Source organism: Micromys minutus, assembly GCF_963924665.1.
Source record: "Micromys minutus genome assembly, chromosome: 20".
NCBI classification, from domain to species: domain Eukaryota; kingdom Metazoa; phylum Chordata; class Mammalia; order Rodentia; family Muridae; genus Micromys; species Micromys minutus.
The window spans coordinates 27517573-27539582 of NC_137955.1; the positions used below are offsets into that span (position 1 = coordinate 27517573).

The window sequence follows — 22010 nt, forward strand, 5'->3', positions numbered from 1 at the left end:
AAGTTGACAGCCCAGAATAGCCATCTTCATCACAGTTATTTAGAAGAGCACCCAAATGGAGAAGAGCCTCCTATACTTCCTGTTTGCCTTGACTGGTCAGCTAGTCTTGTCAGTAGAGCCGAGTAGCATTAGGCTGAGATATATGGAAAGAAGAACCTGGAAGTTTTTCCAGGTCTCCTTTAAGTCTCAGATGTCCAGGTTTATATTAGAGAACTAGTATTTAATGTTCAGCCATCTTGATTGTGAATTCTGTGAAATGACACAGTCAGAAATCTGGAAAGAGCCTAATGCTAGGCAGCACTCTGAACTCCATCTTCTCCAAAAGTTCTATATAGATGGACTCACTCATCTACCATTCACGATAACTTGTAATTATCCCTGTGTTTTAGATGAGGTCTGAGAAACGAGCAAGTCATTGACCCAAGATCAGAATGTACTCATCTGTCATTCACAATAATTTGTAATTATCTCTGAGTTTTAGATGAATTCTGAGAAACTGAGCAAGTTATTGACCCAAGGTCAGAAGCAAGGAGCCACTTGGATTTGACCCTAGCTCATTGCAGAGTCTGGTGTTCTTGAATAGGTGGCTTGATAGAAAACTCCAAACAGGTCACCTGGAATGAAGACTTTGTCTCATGCATGATGGGATTAGAACTTTCTTTTAAAGCTCAGATGCCATCAAACTCATAGCTCTTCTGCATATGCCTTCAGAGTGCTAAGTATAACTGACATGCATCATGTGCCTGTCTGGCTAGGAATTTGCTAAGCAGCTCAAATGGATACTTGGAAGTTTTCCATAGGGAACAAGAGAGTAGAAAGAGATGTACTTCCAGATCAACCCCTTGGATTGAATTGCTCATGGACCAGCATTCTCAGATATAGAACTGATCCCCAGAGCTGTGAATAAGAATGCTCTCTTTGCCCATAAAGTGGTAAACTATCCAATGGGACACTTAGTCTTGTGTTTCTTTGTTTCCCAAATGAGACATTAAACACACTCACTTGGGAAAGCAATTAGGTGACTGTTTGGTCTATTATTCCACGAAGACAAATGTTCTGTTATCAGTAGGTTGAGGGCACAGGCAGGGACTCCATGGGAGCAAGCAGAAGCAAGGTCTCTATTTGTGATCCAGAAATGCCCAGCAGTAGTGCTAAAGAGGATCCAGGAACCTAAACAACTGTGTGTGACATTTTGAGTCTGTGTGAATTCATTGACATATTTACTAGCGCTTAAGACCAATCATCTAATACTTGTGATTATAAAGATATTCATGAGCATTATCTAACACCCAATGTCAGAGTTTAAAAGTGCCATTTCTGGAATTTCCAGAGATTACAAAGGATTATATAATGTTTCACTTTAGTACTTTTCTTTGCAGACGTGATTCACATAAACCCTCTCATTGAATATATTTACAGACTGGATTTTTTCATCTACCACATGGAGACTTTTTCATTGAGCCTGTTAAAAAGCATCCACTGACCAAGGAAGGGTACCACCCTCATGTCATATACAGGAGGCAGAGTTCCAGAGCTCCAGAGACAAAGGAGCCCACCTGCGGAATAAAGGGTATTGTAACTTCAACTTCTTCCTTCATAGGAAGTTTTCTGTTTTGATTTTATTTTTAAGCATTTTTAGCCAGGCCTGATAGGTATGACTCTATGCATGATAATCATGAATTCAAAGTCAGCCTGAGCAACACATTTGCAGCCCTACCCTACATTAAGAAAACAAAACCAAAATATTATCTCCAGAATATCTCAGAAGTAAACAACTTAAAGAAATAATGCCTTTAAACATTGACAATATGATATTACATCAGTGCTAGTGTAAACTATTAATGAATAGCTGGCAGATCATCAGGCCTGTATATGGAAGGCAGGTTCAAATGTTTGATAATGATGTGTGAAGAGAAACCAAAAAGCTTATTAACACTTTATTAGATGATAAACTCAGTGATGCTTCTGGCTACACTGTGTTGTGTCTCATGTTGGCTGAGCCATGTTCCACTCTGTTCATTGCCCTGCCTACCCTCCTGGGCCCCTGTCATTCTGATATCCTGTCCTCTCCCCTATCCTCAATGCTCCCTGCCCCTTCTCTCTCTGCTCCCCCCCCAGTGCCCTGGCCTTCTGCTCCCTTGTTTTTTTGCCCCCCTGCTACATGTCTCCTGTTCTGAGCATGATCTGAGTTGCTCCTTTCTTTCCTCCCCTGGATAGTGAGGATGTTGGAGGAGATATGAGAAGGAAAAACCACAATTAAAATATGTTGCACAAAAAAAATTAATGACAAAGAATGCATTTATCCTTCTCATTTTCAAAAAAAATTAGAGAAATAAAATGGCTTTCACAGATAAACTAATCCTAGTAATTGCCTGCAATCTTGAGTTTAATGTGTAGAAAATAAAAGCTATGTATAAGGGCTACTCAAAATTGCAGCATTTTTTCAAATATCATATTGTCCATTTCTTCAGATGGAAAACTAACAATGCCATAAAGAAAAAAAATAGGAATCAAAGAACTAGTATTATTTTTGTCTTAAGTATATGGAAGTCTCAAAGGGGAAATGAATGGTGGCATTAAACAGTGGTTCCTGGGCAGAGCCACTGAGGACTGCAAAGTTGTAATCAGTGCATGGAAGGATGAGGGTCATGTGTGGATGCTCATAGTAGTCAGTGTGTAGAAGGACAAGGGGCATGTGTGCATGCATTATAGAAACATTCCTAGGACTTCTTTCTATACTCACAGTAGTGAATATAAGCAACAGAAAGCTTCTAAATATAAAATGTTTTGTGTGCATAAAATCAAACGGCTGCTTCAATTTTTTTTAACCCTAGTAAATGATTGTAGCTGGGTTCTGCATTACATAATTGACCGTATAAACCTTGCAGCATGCATGACAAGAAAGAAATAAACCAATCGTGTGGCTGATTGGATTGCTCAGAGTGTCGAGGCACATAATCTTGATGTGAAATTTAAGATGCTGTTTGTCACAAACCCAATCACTGGGTAATCACTGCACTCCTATTATGTTTTGATTAAGGAGGGAATGTATTGCATGTATGGATTTATAGCTTTAACACTGAAGCTAAGATCTAGGCTATCAGTATAACTAAGATAATTACTAGGGCAATAGGTAGATTTGTCTGGATAGTTCTTAACTAATGTAATGGGTGAACTTGTCTGGATAGTTGCTTAGTGAGTGAGCGAAAACTATACCTCACCTACCCACACTGAATACATAAAATCCCTGTTGAGAAATGGGCTAAATATGAATGCACTGAGGAGCTGGAGAGATGGCTCAGTAGGTAAGGGTACTTGCTTCTCTTGTAGAGTATCCAAGTTCAGCCCCCAACACTCATATGGTAGCTTAAAACTAGTCATAACTCCAGGGGATATTATCACCTCTTCTGGCCTCTACATGTAATTTACCTATACACATGTATACATACTTTCATACATGACAAACACTCACATATACATATATAATAAAAATAAATGAATATTTTAAACAATGTGGTAATTATAGCAAACATTAAGTCATGCAGGCAGGAGAAAAGGTAAAAAAGAGTAGGATTTACAAATATATCCCAGAAAATAATAAAGTTATGTAACATAACAAGTTATTTCACATGGTGTTTCTAGAAAGAACTTAAGATTCTGCACTTGTAAGTTCTTTCTCAGCAACTCCCTTAGAATGATCTTCCTATTGTGAACTTCTCTAAGGACATTCTAAGAGTCTGTAAAGGACACTTTTTTTCTGCTTTAGGGTTCCTCACAGTGCCATGATTGATCAGCTGTGCTCACAGGGACTTTGACAGTGCCCAGTGAAGCCTCTTTCAATGACGAGGCCACAGCTGTGTCTCAGAGAAGGGAGATGGTTATCAAAAACATCAGATTGGTTAGTATCAGAGCACAGCCAGGTCCACAAGCCAGTTTTCTTATTCGCCAGGCTTTGGGCTATGTCAGTACGAAACTTTGTTTTTTTTTAGTAGTAGTCTTGCTTCATCAGCCCTTCCTGCAGACCTTATTAGGGGTCATACAGACTCCACCAAGTGTGTTAGGTGTGAGCTAAAAGATCAGTACACTGTTGAAATGAAATGGATACAGACAGCATTTAGGGGCACGAGGAAACCAGAGTGTATCAGTTTATGCTCTTGGTAATACTGATAGAAAAAAGACAAAGGAGTCTTTTCTAGATATTGAAGGTGTATTTGTCGTCCTAACCACCCCATTTCCCGATACAGTACTGTTTAAATGATAGTGAAAGTGATTCAGGAATATGTATGTAATGAGCTTATACGGAGTCTCAAATTAATAGACAACAGGACTCTTACAATCTTCACAGAGTGAAATATACGCAGTATTTGCTGAATTAGAGAACAGTAGTCCTCTTATTCCACGAGACCCTACAGAGGTGATGCAATTAACTGTGTGGTGGTATCCTCAGCTGACATTAAAATACACTTGATGCTTAGGTTGACTGAAGCCACAAGGCCTTCTGAGTCTCTCATGTGCTTCAACATAAAAATAGATGAACTTTTCTTCCAGAAGTCTGACCCTTTGCTTACCCCGTCCCCTGGCATAGAAAGTTGCAGGGGATTTTGCTGCTGATGTCTGGATTTTAACGTGACGATGGCCTGGTTTTGATTGGATCATGGTATCTGTTTTCTCAATCACTTGTGCTAGAGTTGTCTGATTTTCTGAGTCCTCACTGAGTCCTGCTGTATTTCGTATTTTCTTCAAGCTCAACTTTCTGGAATCTATGCTAAATAGTGGGAAATATGCAAGCTTTATGCTTTCCTGTAATCAGCAAACATGAACTCTTTTGTCTTCACATTATTGGTGAGATGCGGTTACACTGGGGCATGAGTGGCTGTTGGGTGGGAATGTCTGGGATGCTGGAGAAGCTGTTACTAAGTGGATGACAATAGCTGCAGGGTTGTGTGTGGCAGGAAATCAGCCTGGCAGCTAAAACCAGAGTTTGGTTTCACTCATCTGAGTTTCAGGATGGAAACGTCTAAGATCACACACACATACAGACATATATATATATATATATATATATATATATATAATCCATGTTCTCATTCTATGTATCACAACCCCAAAGACCATTGGAAAACACAAGTATTTGCATTATGACTCAAAACAGTGGCAAAATTACAGGTATGAAGTAGCAACAAAACTAATTTAGGTTTTGGAGTCACCACAACATGGAGCACTATTAGAGGGTCACAGCCTTAGGACATTTAACAACTACAGTACAAGGGCATCTTGATCATTTCTTCCACATCCTAAGAACCATTACCCACTAGGCTACATACTTATGTCTTTTCATGTTCATTTTTCATGTAGTCTCAAATCTGACTTACTACCTGTGTGGGCTTACACATGCATCATTTCTCCAGAGTAAAAGTATGGAGCGAGACATCCCAGTGCAGCTGCTAATGCCCTGCATCAGTCAGGAGTTAACAGAGAAACAAAGCTAGCAGAAAATGTATCTTGAGTGATTTGTTGCAAAGAAATGATTCAATGGGCAGCAGGCATGAGTCTTGTAAATGGCCAATCTATGCATAAGCCAGCAGAAAGGGCAGGGTGGGGCTACAGTGCTCAGACAGAAGCAGCTCTCCACGTGTAGAGTGTCTCCTCAGAGAAGCTGGAGCTCTATTCGAAAAGCCCTTTAACTTGTTGAAGGAGACCAGCAGATTATTAAGGATCAATCACCCTTTGCTTAGAGTTAACCGATTATCCATCTTAGTCATGTCTGCAGATGCCTTCAAGCATCACAAAGAGTAATATTTGATAGCAGGGCTGGAGACAGTGCCTCGTCATGGTGATATAAAAGATGCTCATAATACTATATCTTATGTGTCTCCATCTAAAGTTTTCTAACCTGACATTCTTTCTTGTTCTCTAATTATCTGTTTTTTTCTTTTATAATTTTTTAATTGAACAACTTTATTTTAAAAAACAAAGATAAATGTACAGATTTTAAAAGCATTTTTACATAACAATATATGAATACATTTTTGTCAGTACTTGATTTTTTTTATAGGATTGATAGTGTGCCTTAAAATCTTACTAGTTACAATGAGCATAAAGTACATGTAAAGCAAGATGTAACCTGGAAATAGTCAAAGTTTTCTTCGTGTGTAAAGATTAAGCATAATGACTTTTTTTTTTCCTTTCTTTTTATTTTGGCCTTTGTTTTTTTTTTGAACTTCATATAGTCTGTGAGTTGTTTCTGGGCTGTTGAGAGCTTTATGGAGTTAGGATCCAATTATCAGTGACTGCATATTATGTCTGTTCTTTTGTGATTGGGTTATCTCACTCAGGATGATATTCTCTAGATGCATCCATTTTCTTAAGAATTTCATAAAGTCATTGTTTCTGATAGCTGAGTAGTACTCCATTGTGCAAATGTACCACAATTTTTGTATCCATTCATCTACTGAAGGACATCTGGGTTCTTTCCAGCTTCTGGCTATTATAAATAGGGCTGCTATGAACATTGTGGTGCATTTGTCTTTGTTGTATGTTGGAGCTTCTCTGGGGTATATGCCCAGAAGTGGAATATCTGGGTCTTCAAGTAGGACTATGTCCAATTTTCTGAGGAACCACCAGACTGATTTCTAGAGTCATTGTACCAGTTTACAACCCCAGCAACAGTGGAGAAGTGTTCCTCTTTCTCTGCACCCTCTCCAGCATCTGCTGTCATCTGAATTTTTGATCTTAGCCATTCTGGTTGGTGTGAGGTAAAATCTCAGGGTTGTTTTGATTTGCATTTCGCTGATGACTAAGGATGTCGAGCACTTCCTTAGATGCTTCTCAGGCAAAAGACATTTCTCAATTGAGAAATTTTGTTTAGCTCTTTACCTCTTTTTTTAATAGGGTTGTTTGATTCTCTGGTGTCTAAATTCTTGAGTTCTTTGTATACCTTGGATATTAGGCCTCTAACAGATATGGGGTTGGTAAAGATCTTCTACCAATCTGTTGGCTGCCATTTTGTTTTCTTGACAGTGGCCTTAGCCTTACAGAAAGTTTGCAATCTCCTTAAGTCTCATTTGTCCATATTTGACCTTAGAGCATGAGACATTGGTGTTCTGTTCAGAAAATTTTCTCCTGTGTCTATGTGTTCTTTTTTTGTTTTTTTTTAATTTTTAAATTTTTTTTACTTTATTTTAATAAACAAAGAAAATGTAAAAATTTTCAGTATTTTTGCATAAAAGTATACAAATATATATTTTTAAGGTTGTAATTAAGTATTTGTGGGTACATATACATACACATATGTATATATGTAACAATAATATAGGAAAAGAGGCTATTAATTTGAGAGGATAGGAGAGAGACTAGGAGGGACTGTAGGGAGGAAAGGGGGATGTGATACAGTAGTTCTATTTTAATTAAAATATATTTTTTTTGTTGAGCTTCACACAGTCTGTGAGTTGTTTCTGGGGTGTTCAGAGCTTTCTGGGGTTAGTATGCAATTATCAGTGACTGCATATTATGTCTGTTTTTTTGTGACTGGGTTATCTCACTCAGGATTATATTCTCTAGATGCATCCATTTTCTTACGAATTTCATTAAGTCATTGTTTCTGATAGCTGAGTAGTACTCCATTTTGTAAATATACCACAATTTTTGTGTCCATTCATCTACTGAAGTACGTCTGGGTTCTTTCCAGCTTCTGGCTATTATAAATAGGGCTGCAATGAACATTGTGGTGCATGTATCTTTGTTGTGTGTTGGAGCTTCTCTGGGGTATATGCCCAGAAGTGGAATAACTGGGTCTTCAAGTAATACTATGTCCATTTTTCTGAGGAACTGCCAGACTGATTTCCAGAGTGGTTGTATCAGTTTACAACCCCACCAGCAGTGGAGAAGTGTTCCTCTTTCTCCACATTCTCTCCAGCATCTGTTGTCATCTGAGTTTTGGATCTTGACCAATCTTACTGGTGTGAGGTGGAATCTCTGGGTTGTTTTGATTTGCATTTTCCTGATGGCTAAGGATGTTGAGCACTTTCTTAGATGTTTCTCAGCCATTCGATATTCCTCAATTGAAAACTTTTTTTTAGGTCTGTACCCCATTTTTTAATAGGGTTGTTTAATTCTCTGGTGTCTAGCTTTTTGAGTTCTTTGTATACCTTGGATATTAGGCCTCTATCTGATGTGGGGTTGGTAAAGATTTTTTCCCACTCTGTTGGCTGCCGTTCTGTTTTCTTGACAGTGTCTTTAGCCTTACAGAAAGTTTGCAATCTCATTAAGTCCCATTTGTCAATCTTTGATTTTAGAGCTTGAGCTATTTGTGTTCTGTTCAGGAAATTGTCTCCTGTGCCTATGAGTTCTAAGGTTTTCCCTACTTTCTCATCTAATAGTTTCAGTGTACCTGGTTTAATGTGTAGATGTTTGATCCACTTACACTTGAGCTTTGTACAAGGAGATAAGAAAGGGTCTATTTTCATTCTTCTGCATGCTGAGTGCCAGTTGGACCAACACCATTTGTTGAATAGGCTGTCCTTTTTCCCTTGAATGTTTACAGCTCCTTTGTCAAAAATCAGGTGACCATATACATGAGGGCTCATTTCTGGATAGTCTATTCTATTCCATTGATCTATGTGCCTATCTCTGTACCAGTACCATGCAGTTTTTAACACTATTGCCTTATAATATAGCTTGAGGTCAGGGATGGTGATTCCCACAGATGTTTTCTTGTTGTTGAGGATAGATTTAGCTGTTCTAGGTCTTTTGTTATTCCAGATGAAATTTCACTTTGCTTCTTTCAACTCTATGAAGAATTGGGTTGGAATTTTGATGGGAATTGCATTGAATCTGTAGATTGCTTTTGGTAAGATGGCCATTTTTACAATGTTGATTCTTCCAATCCATGAGCATAGGAGATCTTTCCATTTTCTGAGATCTTTCTTCATTTTCTCCTTCAGAGATTTTAAGTTCTTGTCATACCGTTCCTTCACTTGCTTAGTTAGAGTCACACCAGTTATTTCATAATGTTTGTGACTATTTTGAAGAATCTCTTTTCCCTCATTTCTTTCTCCATATGTGTATCCTTTGAATAGAGGAAGGCTACTGATTTGTTTGAGTTAATTTTATATCCAGCCACTTTGCTGAACTTGTTTATCAGCTTTATAAGTTCTCTGGTAGATTTTTTGGGGTCACTTACTTACACTATCATGTCATATGCAAACAGTGATGTTTTTGCTTCTTCCTTTCCAATTTGTATCCCTTTGATTTTCTTTTTCTGCCTACTCTATCTGGCCAGGACTTTCAGTACTATGTTGAATAGGTAGGGGAAGAGTGGGCAGCCTTGTCAAGTCCCTGATTTTAGTGAAATTGCTTCAAGTTTCTCACCTTTAAGTTTGATGTTGGCTATTGGTTTGCTGTATATTTCTTTTATTATGTTTAGGTATGGGCCTTGGATTCCTGTTCTTTCCAAGACTTTTAAAATGAAGGGGTGTTGAATTTTGTCAAATGCTTTCTCAGCATCTAGTGTTTTTTTTTTTCTTTGAGTTTGTTTATATGGTGGATTGCGTTGATGGATTTCCATATATTAAACCATCCCTGCATCCCATGGATGAATCCTACTTGATCATGGTGAATGGTCATTTTGATGTGTTCTTGGATTCAGTTTGCAAGGATTTTGTTGAGTATTTTTGCATTTATGTTCATAAGTGAGATTGGTCTGAAGTTCTCTTTCCTTGTAGGGTCTTTGTGTGATTTAGAAATGAGGGTTATTGTGGCATTGAAAAATGAGTTAGGTAGTGTTCCATCAGACTCTATTTTGTGGAATAGTTTGGAGAGTATTGGTATTAGGTTGTAAATAAATTCTGGTAGAATTCTGCACTGAACCCATCTGGACCTTAGCTTTTTTTGGTTGAAAGACTTTAGATGACTGCTTCTATTTCTTTAGGTGTTATGGGATTATTTAGATGGTTCACCTGGTCCTTTAGTATCTGGTATTTGTCTAGGAATTCATCCTTTTCCTCCAAATTTTCCAGCTTTTTGAATATAGGCATTTGTAGTAGGATCTGATGATTTCTTGAATTTCCTCAGTTTCAGTTGTTATGTCTCCACTTTCATTTGTGATTTTGTTAATTTGGATACTCTCTCTACGCCCTCTAGTTAGTCTGGCTAAGGGTTTATCAATCTTAAAGGATTAATTTTCTCAAAAAAAAAAAAAAAAAAAAAAAACAGCTCTTGGTTTTGTTGATTCTTTGAATGTTTCTTTTTGTTTCTATTTGGTCTATTTCTGCCCCAAGTTTGATTGTTTCTTGCTGTCTACTCCTCTGCTTCCTTTTGTTCTAGAGCTTTCAACTGTGCTGTCATGTTGTTAGTGTACACTCACCAGTTTCTTTCTGGAAGTACCCAGAGCTATGAGTTTTCCTCTCAGTGCTGCTTTTATTGCATCCCATAGGTTTGGGTATGTTATTTTCATTAAATTCTAGAAAACCCTTAATTTCTTTCTTGATTTCTTCTTTGATCATGCTATTGTTTAATGGATCATTGATTAGTTTCCATGTGTATATGGGCTTTTTGTTGTCTTTGTTGTTATTAAAGACCAGGATGATCTGATAGGATGCATAGGAGTATTTCAGTCTTCTTATATCTCTTGAGACTTGTTTTGTGACCAATCATATGGTCAGTTTTGGAGAAGGTGCCATGAGGTGCTGAGAGGAAAGTGTATTCTTTTTTTTTAGGATGATATGTTCTGTAGATGTCTATTAATTACAATTGGTTCATAACCTCTGCTAGTTTCAGTGAGTCCTTTTTCAGCTTCTGTTTCCATGCTCTATCCATTGATGAGAGTAGGGTGTTGAGGTTTCCCACTATTATTGTGTGGGGTGCAATGTATTTTTTGAGCTTTAGTAGGGTTTCTTTTATGAATATGGGTGCTCTTTTATTTTGAACATATATGTTAAGGATTGAGAGTTCTTCATGACAAGTTTTCCCTGTAATGAGTACAAAGTGTCCTTCCTCATTTTTTTTTTTTTTTTTTGATAATGTTTGGTTGAAAATCTACTTTATTTGATATTAGAATGTCTACTCCAACTTGTTTCTTGGGGATGTTTTCTTGGAAGGTTTTTTTCCCAACCTTTTACTCTGAGATAGTTTCTGTCTTTGTCTCTTTGATGAGTATCCTGTATGCTGCAAAATGCTGGATTCTGTTTATGTATCCAGTCTGATAGGCTATTTCTTTTTATTGTGAAATTGAGTCCATTTATGTTAACATATATTAAGGAATTGTGGTTGCTGTTTCCTGTTATTTTTCCTTTTAGAGGTAGAATTATGCCTGTGTGTCTTTCTTCTTTTGGTTTTCTTGCTTAGGTCTTTTTGTGTTTTTACTAGGATATAGTTTCCCTCCTTTTATTGTGGTTTCCACTTGTAATTCGTTGTAGTGCTGGGTTTGTGGTCCAATATTGTGTAAATTTAGTTTTGTCCTGGAATATCTTGTTTTCTCCATCTATTGTGATTGAGAGTATTACTGGGTATTTTAGCTTGGGCTGACATTTGTGTTCTCTTAAAGTCTGCATGATGTCTGTAAAGGATCTTCTAGCTTTCATAGTCTCTGTTGAGAAGTCGGGTGTGATTTGATTGATCTGCCTTCATATGTTACATGACCCTTTTCCCTTACTTCTTTTAGTATTCTTTCTTTGCTTTGGGGACTTGGCGTTTTGACTATTATGTGTCGGGAGGAATTTCTTTTCTGGTCCACTCTATTTGGCGTTCTGTAGGCTCCTTTTATGCTCATGGTCATCTCATACTTAAGGGTAGGGAAGTTTTCTTCTAAAATTTTGTTGAAGATATTTACTGTGCCTCTTAGTTGATATTCTTCGCCTTCTTTCATTCTTATTATCCTTAGGTTTGGTCTTCTCATTGTGTCCTGAATCTCCTGGACATTTTTGGTTAGGAGCTTTTTGGCTTTTGCATCTTCTCTGACTGTTTTGTCCATGTTTACCATGTTGTCTTCAGCCCCTAAGATTTTCTCTTCCATCTCTTTTTGTCTATTGGAGATGTTTGCATCTGTGACTACTGATTTCTTTTTATATTTTCTACCTCCAGAGTTGTCTCTTTTAGTGCTTTTTTTTTATTAGTGTTTCCATTTCCATTTTAAATTTCTTCTTCAACTCCTTATCTCCTTGGTTCTGTTTTTCTCTAGTTCTTTGATTTCTTTGCTTTTTTTTTTTTTTTTTTGTGTTTCTTCTTTAAAAGCTTCTATTTCTTTATGCTTTTCCTTCCGTTCTTATTTAAGTATCTCTAGCATCATCTTGAGGTTTGATTTCTGGTCTGAGTCTTCTTTTTCTGGATTTTTTGGCATTCTGCTGTTTTCTGTTACGGGAGAGCTGGGTTCTGGTGTTTCCCTATTGTTTTGGTTTCCATTGGGTAAGTTCTTTTTCTTTCCTCTTGTCATCTTGTTGTCTGTGATTATATTTGGTCTTGTTTTCAGTGATTGGTTCCCATCTCTCCCATGTACCTTGCTTGTGTCCCTGGATCTCTGCTGTCCCAGATGGCAGATGTCTTGAGCATTTGGTCTTCATGCATGAGCCCTCTGGGTGGAAACCAAGTCCCTATGGCAGAGTTCTAGTTTCCCTGAATCAGTGGGGGTGGGGTGTGTGCTTTCCTGTGCTCAGTCCAGACCTCTCTGTGCCCTGGCTACTAGCAGTGTCACCAGGCCTGTGTCCCTGGATCTCCTCTGTTCCAGGTGGCAGATGGCCTGAGCGTTTGGTTTGCATTGTTCTCTACTTTTCATATCTGGAAATTACCCTCATTTTCATTCTTCAGTGTTGTGGCATGCTTAATGTTGGAGGAGGATCTTTCAGAATATCCAGCCCACATTTTTGTAAGACATTGAAGTCGAGTAGTTCCTTGAAAGTTTTTATGCTATCTTCTCAAAGTGATATGTACAGACACTATTAAATATTAACTAACAAGTTATAACTAGTGGATATTAAGAAGAGATCACTGTGTTGTTTAGCATATTGCATCATTAATTTGATAAATCAGAGCACAGCCTTAAACTTGTGAGTGTTTATATCTTGTTCTGAGTTAATGGGATGCTCAGTGAGCTGAAGACCCCAAATCACTTCTGAATTCTGTGTTGCATCTAAGTGGGCTGCACTGTTAGTTTTCCTTGCATGATAGCAATTTCTTTTTTCACACCATCCCTGAGTCTTGTCTTATATTTCTTGGGGAGGAATTCTTCTCTGTTTCTGGAGGAATCATCCATTAGGAATAGATCCCCATCAGCTCATGTTTTTCTTTATTAAGGCATCTCAGATGAAGGAGAGCTGCTGTAAGTGTAATTTTACTTATTTATTCATTTATTTGGTTATTTTAAGTCCATTGAATAGCAGATACAAGTTCATCCACACATATGACCTGCTTTAAGAACTAATAGGAATTTTGGGAAACTAGTTGAAGTATTTACTAATAAAAGGAATGAGGAGACTGAAAACTATTTAATTCACGAGCTCATAATAATATTGTTACTTATTTTTACCTCATAGTAAGCTGATTAAATGGTAACTCTGATGATTTTCTTTAGATAATAAATGCCATAGCCAAGACTTTGGGAACACAGAGAGCCAGAGGCTGTGCCAGAGTTGCTCCAGACTGCTGACATATTGATTTCTGAAGTACAAGCTTTCTTCATTAACTAGATCCCACAGTGATAATTCTCTCTCTACATTCCCTCAGTGCTGGTCCATTCATTGCCTTGTTCCTCCATCATTCCAACTGTCAGGGTTTCTGGGCTCCATGCAGGGAACAGCTCCTAATGATGCTCTGCTGCCTTCTCAGTGTTCTTCCAGGATGTGCTATGCTGCATACGCATTTTCAGAGAGACTGAGACTGTATTTAAGGGCTGATTTTGGAAAGGCTGAGAGCTAAGAGGGATGTGTTCTGGGTTGTAAGGCATCTCTCCAAGTCAGTGTAACAAAGACCACTTTGGTTGATGGATGGTCCTTTCTAGGGGTAAGCCATCCCAGTTCTGCAGAAACAGTACCTGAAAGATTAGCTCTCTAACCAGTCTGGCTCTTCCCCAACTGTGAAGAGAAATGAATCAGTAGCTCTTCTATTTGCAGCCAGTTGTGCTTGATATAAACAAAGAAATCAAGATTTACTTGGCTCTGCTTTAGAATTGTCAACGAGGAAGAGAAGGCAAGATGGAGTAGAGCATCCCACGCCATGCAGTCAGGAAGCATGGCAAGGAATATGGGAAGACATCAGGACAAGATATAGTCCTCACGAACATAGCCCTAGTGATCATATGCCTCCAACGAAGCCCTACCTCCTGCCTTTCTCTACTTTCCAACATCACAGCATGAATCTATCTGGGTATCAATCATTAAGGCAGAGCCTCCAACAGCTCTGAAAATGCCTTCATAGTCACATCAAAAAATGTGCTTTATTGTCAAGAGTTATTCTCGTTTCAATCAGTTTGACAATTATGCTTAGCTCTCACATAGAATCTGGTCTGTCTACAATACTCAAGTCTGCTCAGTTGGGAGGCCACTGGGGACCCTATTTGGAAAACCATATCTTTCTAAACAACTAAACAACCAAACCAAATTTCTCAAATAGTTTCTAGTTTGAAAACTGTGTCCAATAGCCTTGGCTTGGATTTCCTCGTAGAGCCCACATGCTTGCTCAGCCAACCCACATTATTATTTAGTCCTATTATTATTTTTTTACTACCTAATAGTTTCTATGCTACCCTCCTTCCCTAGAGCCTTACTTACAGTGTGCTTTAGCATCTTCTGGCTCTTGTTTAGAATACCACCTCAGCCTCCTACTGATCATTCTGGTCTTGACTTCTCTCACTGGAAGCCAGTTTCTAAAACAAATCAGAACATCTTCCCTTTGCCAAAGAGGCCTCTCCACATGTCTGGAACAATGGCTTTCTAAAACATAGAGGTGAATTTCAGCAATGCCCTGTTTGTCTTTCCCCGTTTGTCTCTTGTGTTATGTTGAACTTACTTTCCTTACTCAAAACCCCCAAGCTTTTGCTTGTCTGCCAGCCTTGCACTTAGAGTTCCGCTGACGAAGCCTGGTTCTTTGGATTACTTTCATCTATCCACTAGGAAAGCTACACCAGATGACTCAACACCAGCCCCTTTTTGCCCAACACAGCCTCCATCCTGTGAGGAGTCTGACTGTCTGATTCTGTATATAAGCTCACTGAGTAAAAATTCACATTTGCTAATTCCCCCGTAAGTTTCAAAGATCTAGCAGAACCCTTGTCTGCTAAGAGAACTGAAGAGTATTGAACTTACAAGCATTTAACTTCTAGATTCCCTACAGTGTGTGATACACACACAGTTTTCTCTTTGTGGAGCTGATTTAGCTCTGAACAAAAGCCCACACTTCCTTGAAGAAAGTGTCCATGATATTAGGAGCCCCCTGTCAAGAAGCAACCCTCACCACCTTATGATTTTTTTCAGTGTGTGTGTGTAGGTGTATATGTCTACACATACTCATGAAAGCCAACAGACAACTTTGAGCACCATTCTTTACATGTCATATAGCTTTCTTTTCTGAGATGAAGTCACCTGTTGTATGACTTAGTCACTGAATATACTAGACTAGCCAGCCACTGATCACCTGTCTCTGCCTCTCCAGTCCTGAAATTATAAATGTATCACCACCATGCCGGGCTTATTTTACATGGGTTTGGGAGCTGGGATTCAGATCGTTCTTCTTGGAACACAAGCACTTAACCAACTGAACAATCCTGGAGACATTATGGTTTTTATTTTGTCAAGGAACAGTACACCCGTGGAGGAATAGTCAGATGACTGGACAATCAGAAAGATAAAAATGCATGTACTTAGAAGCTTCTACTTCTACCTAGTATGAGATACTTAAGATGCACAATGAATGAAATCCTGGCCAGGCAGAAGTAGAAAAATGAGATTTCAAGAGTATTTTCCAACACAGAGGAGTGTGTGTGTTTGCGCGCGCGCGCGCGCGCACGTGTCTCTCTCTCTCTGTGTGTGTGTGTGTGTGTGGTGTTGAAGTGGACTAGGGAAGAATCTTAGAAGATGAACTAGAAGTAAGGTCCTGGTGGCTCAGTTGCTGACCACAGCAATCCTATAAAATAGTAATGACCTCTGAACTTAGACTATGCATAGCTCTCAGGTTCCTACAGGCCATAGGTCAGATTGTCATCCAGGGCTAGCAGCACAATCAACATCTTAACATGCTTCTAGTCCTGTTCAAATGCCGTTTTCATGATTTCCCTTTTCCTACTCTGGATTGCCTAGGAGGAATGCTCCTGACTCTGCTTCAGCTCCTGCATTCTGGTCATCTTCTCCCTCCTCACAGATTACTTTCCTCATCCTTCTTTGCCTCCCCAGTATTCATCTTGCATTTGGTGCTTTCTCTGCTTACAGAAGTCCTTCCTGCAGATACTTATATACTTTCACCCAAGTGCTTTCCCAAAAAATCAGCATATCTGAGAAGCCTTTCTTGACCACCACCCAAGATACCTTTGCCTCCACCACTTTGTAAACACTTTATACTGCTTAACATTTCTGGTGATTACCCAGTGCTCTTTGTTCATGGGGCTTTCTAATGTCTAGAATTTAGTGTTTAGGGAGAATACTTCTTTGCTTTTGTTCTCTGCAATATTTTCAGTTATGGGACAAAGCCTGACATCCTAAGCACCTGGTAAGTGCTAGACAAATGAGTAAATAGTGAATAAATCACACTTTATTAATGATCATGTCTCTAAACTTGTATTTAATTTCCACCTTGAGACACATCATTGCACTGAGTGTGGCCTTCTCTTTATTGTTTCTTTGACACATGTTTACCCACCAGATGACTCATGGGTCTGTGTGTGCAGTGAGAGGCTGCAGGTGTGAGTAGACAGAGGTCATGCCTGAGCTGGGGCTAAACATTGCAAGACCACTATGAGTCCCCAAGTCAAAGCAAAAGTGGTCTCAGCAGCAATTAAAGTTAACTGTGTGCTTGTTCCATGGTCTGATTAATGATGGTGTTTGAGAAAACAGCATTTCCACCCCCACAGAGCCCTGCTCTGTAGAACAGCTGGAATCTCGTAAATCACCACGAAACTATTTCTTCAGAGAGAGGAAAGTTTACTTGTTAGATTTGAGGTAAAATATTTAAGAAAACTATCAAAGTGCTTGATGCTCCAAGCTTTCTGTACAAAGACAAAGGAATGGGATCTTAGGGGATTTTCTAAACCAACCTGTGAAAGTTTAGACAGTTCTAAAACATTTTTACTTTGTTTTTATGCCATTGCTTGACTTTTCTTTCTTTTAGAAACGTTAATTTAGCTGGGAACAAAATCCCTTAGCATGACCAGTTAGACCCTGCCCTCATTGACTTACCAATGACCAAGAAAGAATGGGGAGCACATTATAAAAACCAAACATAAAGTAGTGAGGCAGGAGATTTATCCATCCCAGCCAATGGAGTTTACTGAGAACGTTGCTTTTCTTGTAGTTGAAGAAACACAAGTTTGATTTTAACAACCTACTAGAGACATCACTGTGGGTATTCTGAAATGCAGATATGTGAGCAAAATGAATTTTAGATTTTTGTGATGCAAAACTACACCTATACACAAACACATACATATATCTTCTGTAAATATACATACATATATTTACAATCTTCATCTTTTGAAAGAGTGAATATTCATAATGCTATAAATGCTATCTCCAGTATCCTTTCTGTCTTAAAAACCAGAAACTCTATACCCAGGGAACAACTTCCTACTCTCTCCTTCCCCAGCCCTGGCAACCGCTCTTCTCTGATGGAAGAACTTAAAAACACATACAGATCTTAAGACTTTGCATATGGCACTGAAGACTTAAGATACAATAGGATGGTTGATGTTTCACACAGTGTCTTGCAAGACAATCCAGAAAAGGCAAGCTCTTCTGACATTCTTTTCTTCTGCTGCAGTTCTTTCTCTACATCAGGCATATGTTTGTGTGAGACTACAAAGAGCTAGGAAGGACCATTTGAGTCTGCCCTAGCAACAAGATTGTCTTGTTTTCGGTTGATTCTTTTTGGTTTCTTAGCCCCTAGAGGAACACATAGTGGTTGCTGGTTAGGGGATTTATTTTTCCATCTGCTGGAATATTACACAGAAGTCTTTCCTAGTGAAAACACAATGGACACATCTTACAGAATAAAGTGATGAGAAAATGCCAATAGGCATGTAAGAGTTCTTGGAGGCCACTGACAGCTGAATAACTCTAGGAATGTGGACAGAGACAGTGGAGATTGTGTTGCTGCTCCCAGTGGAGCCCTGGACAGAAGCTGTGTGAGCAATGTTCTCCATGAATAGAACGAGACAGGAAATTATTTCTACTGTCCAGTAGTACAGGATCTTGAATTCATCACTGAAAAAAAAATCCCACAATTGTGAGCGTCACTGTGAGAATGCCTTCCTCACATCTCCGACTTTCTAAACACCCTGCAGAGTCCACTTTTGGGTGATCTCTAATATGCTAAGAGTTGCATGCTTCAAGTCCAAATTACATTAATTTGACTATCCTAATTTTTGACATGATTTTTTAAAAAAAGCCACAAGAATTAATTCTTAAAATATGTCAAATAAAGATTTTATCTTTTTACTTTTAAGTTTAAAATTTAAAATAATATGTTTATATTTTGAAAGTTTTAGGAATGTATATAATTTATGAACTATATACATATATGCTGGTATGTGAACATCATTCCACTGTCATGCCATTTGACTTTCCTGGGTCCTCAAACATGGTTCCCTCCCAGCTTAATACTCTCTCTTTTCTATAATTAATAACTCACTGAATCTAATCAGTGCTACTTATATGCACATAATGTGTCAGGTTTAGGGGAGCTCATTTTCAAAGGAAAGTGATTGTCCATTTCTCAGTAATCATCTGTTGACAATAAAAATGCACTAGAGGAGATGTCTCAAGGGTCTCCTGATTCACACTGGAATTTTGTTCAAGCAGTCACAACTGCTGTGAATTCATATGTGCAATGACCATTCTGTGTCCAGAAGACAGAATTCTGTTCTGCCCATCCTCTGGCTCTTAATTTTTTCGGCCTCCTCTTCTATGATGTTCTCTGAGCCTTGGATTATGAGAGTTTGATGTAAAAGACCCACCTACAGTGAAGCATCAGAATCTTGTACTCTATGCACTTTTTCTATTATAAATGTCTGCATTAATCATTATCCATTATTTAAAATATTACAGAAACATTAATTGGGTTACAAGGCATTGCCTCACTATGACTTTTTAAATACATATTTAGATTTGCTTGAGTATCTCTACTCACCCCCTCCCATCCTGTATCCCCTCATTCACCCCTTCTACCACTTAAGCCTATCTACCCCTAAACTTCCCATCTCCAATGCCATATTACCTGTGTGTTTTATCTTTTCTAACATAAAGTATTATCTTCAATGAAAGTGTATGAGGAAAGAACTCTAGTATAGTTCATTAGGAACTGGCACTACTTGATTAGGATTAGGAGGTGTGGCTTTGTTGGAGTAGGTGTGGCCTTGTTGAATAAAGTATTTGTCTCTGGTGGGTATCAAATGCTCAAGTCAGTCACAGTGTCTCTTTTTTGCCTGCCATTCTTTACAGAGAACTCTCAGCTACCTCTCCAGTACCATGTCTGCCTGTGTGTCTGCCACATGTTCCACTATGAGTATCATGGACTAAATCTCTGAACCTGTGAGCTAGCCCTAGTTAAATGATTTCCCTTATAAGAGTTGACATGGTCTCTTTATAGCATCATAACACTGAATAAGACAGCTCCATTTTAACTTGTTGTATTAGGGTATATATTATATCGTCATTTTTTCCCCTCAGTCTGAAAATTCTGAAAGACACCAAAACATACTCTTTCTTGACAACAAACTTTCTGACTCTTAGTCTAAATCACTTTGGTGATAAACAGTGATATGGAAGTGTAAGCTGAATAAACCCTTTCCTCCCAAACTTGTTTCAGTGTGTTGTTCAAATGTGGCTGTGGACCAGTGATGCCAACAACCACTTGGCAGCAGAATTTCAAGATACATTCACCCCCGGTGTGCCAAATCAAATATTCTTCAAGTATATACTAGCATTTCGTTTTAAGTAGTTGTCTGTATAATCATATCAAGTACTAAAGTTTTAAGAACCAGTGATGTAGACACACAGTCTAATCATTCTTTATTTCATCCATTACTCTTTAACAAAAATGAGCCTTGGGAAAAGTGCTTTCCTCTCTGTGCCTAAATTTCTTACCAATAAATGTTTGTGAGAATTAAAGAACTAAAGTATGTAGAAACACATTAAAGAAAATATACAATATACAGTAGTTATTGTCATTTTGAATTTGTTGTTGTTATTAAGAGGCAGATTGGAGAGCCATAAAAAGAGGGTTGGCTAACTGTTAACTGCTACAAAAATAGACTGAGAAAAAAAAGTTACATTATAGTATAGTATTCAATTAAACACTGTGGTGACTCTAGTTACTACTTTGTTGTATATTTCAAAATGCCTAACAGAGTGAATTTGACTGTTTCTCACAAGTGGGAAATGAGACAGTGATTGTGCAGGTCATCCTGACTTAACCACTACACACTGTACATGTTTTGAAATAGCTCACTGTTACCTACCAATATTTAAAATTGCTGTGTGTCAATTAAGGGTTGTCAATGAAATTCCTTAATTAAAAATTAAAATTAAAAGAAATTATTAGTAATGTTAAGTTTTAACAGGAATCAAGATATTTAACAGCAAGTTTCCAAGCCCAGGTAGGTCTTAGAAATTGTTATAGAAACTGGGGGTTGGATCATCTGGTGGTCCTAGGGTCTTCCTTCAGCCAAATTCCAGGGTGTTTCTCATACAACACCCTCAGTGGGTGGTTCCCCTACTTTTCATCTGGGTGCCTCCATGCTACTCGTAAACATAAGCAGCATACCCTATTCATGAATCATGGAAAAGTCTCATTAAAGAAAAATTCACATAGGGCTGAGTTTTTATACAGGGCTCAAAGCATCACACGTGTTTTAGTGCAATAAATCAAATCTGCAGGAGATATTAACAGTCTTTAAATATTTTTAAATTGGTGACTATTTTTCAAAAACTCAGGTAGCTGGGTCTCAATTCAGTTACAACAGAGAGAGGGACGCTCTGTTGGCTAGCGTCTGGCTAACACTGACATTCTGCACGGCTTGGGCTGCTGTTCTTAGTTGATATGATTCCCAAGAGTGGGTTTGTAGAGCAGTGTCTCCTCCCCTGACCCAGACAGACAGCCTTTGTTCCAAAGCACTGATGGTGGCAGAGGGATGGTCCTCTTTTCTTGAGGCATTGAGAGGGTTTGTTTCTCAGATTGCAAACAAAAGAGAACATGTCCTGTGAATACAGGCAGGACAGAAAGGAGAGAAATCACAACCTCCACTACTGCTGGGCCTCAGCTTATTGGGGTCTTCTTCCCTATCTGTTCAGTTCCATTTGGGAGCTAAGAACTGTGTGGTGTGTGTGTATGTGTCTATGTGTGTGTGCTGCTGTGGTGTGTGTGTGTGTGTGTGTGTGTGTGTGTGTGTGTGTGTGTGTGTTGGTGTGCATGTGTCTGTTGGTGTGCATGTGTCTGTTGGTGTGTGTGTGTGTGTGTGTGTGTGTGTGTGTGTGTGTGTGTGTCTGTATCTGTGCTGATATCTAGGCTTTAGTATCCTGGATCTGGACATGAATCCTGTATATAAATCATCAGCTCTGTTACCTCAGGTTAAAAAATGCACATGGCCTTGGTTTGGTGCTTCTATAAGAAAGGGAGGAGATAGGAATGTCCAGTTCAAGCTGACCTCAATTAATCATGCTCGGAGCTGCTCGATACACCTCTTGGCCTGGGTGATAATGGCTTACAAAATGTCATTTGCAGCCATTCTTGGGAACTCCCTCACAAGGATACCATCTGCCAATGCTGAAGCCAATGGTCTTCCACAGTGCATAGCTATTGTACTAGCTGGACTTGTGTCA

The 22010-nt window shown here is 38.6% G+C and overlaps 1 protein-coding gene across 1 annotated transcript in view; it reads left to right on the top strand.

Annotated features, from left to right (window-relative positions):
• The window catches only part of ADAMTS12 (ADAM metallopeptidase with thrombospondin type 1 motif 12), a gene marked incomplete at its 5' end in the record, with an annotated part of 277109 nt that overhangs the window by 80942 nt on the left and 174157 nt on the right, over positions 1–22010 (top strand). Inside the window, 1 exon segment of the mRNA XM_080933901.1 lies at positions 1420–1570. Coding sequence (XP_080790027.1) covers positions 1420–1570 — 151 coding nt within the window.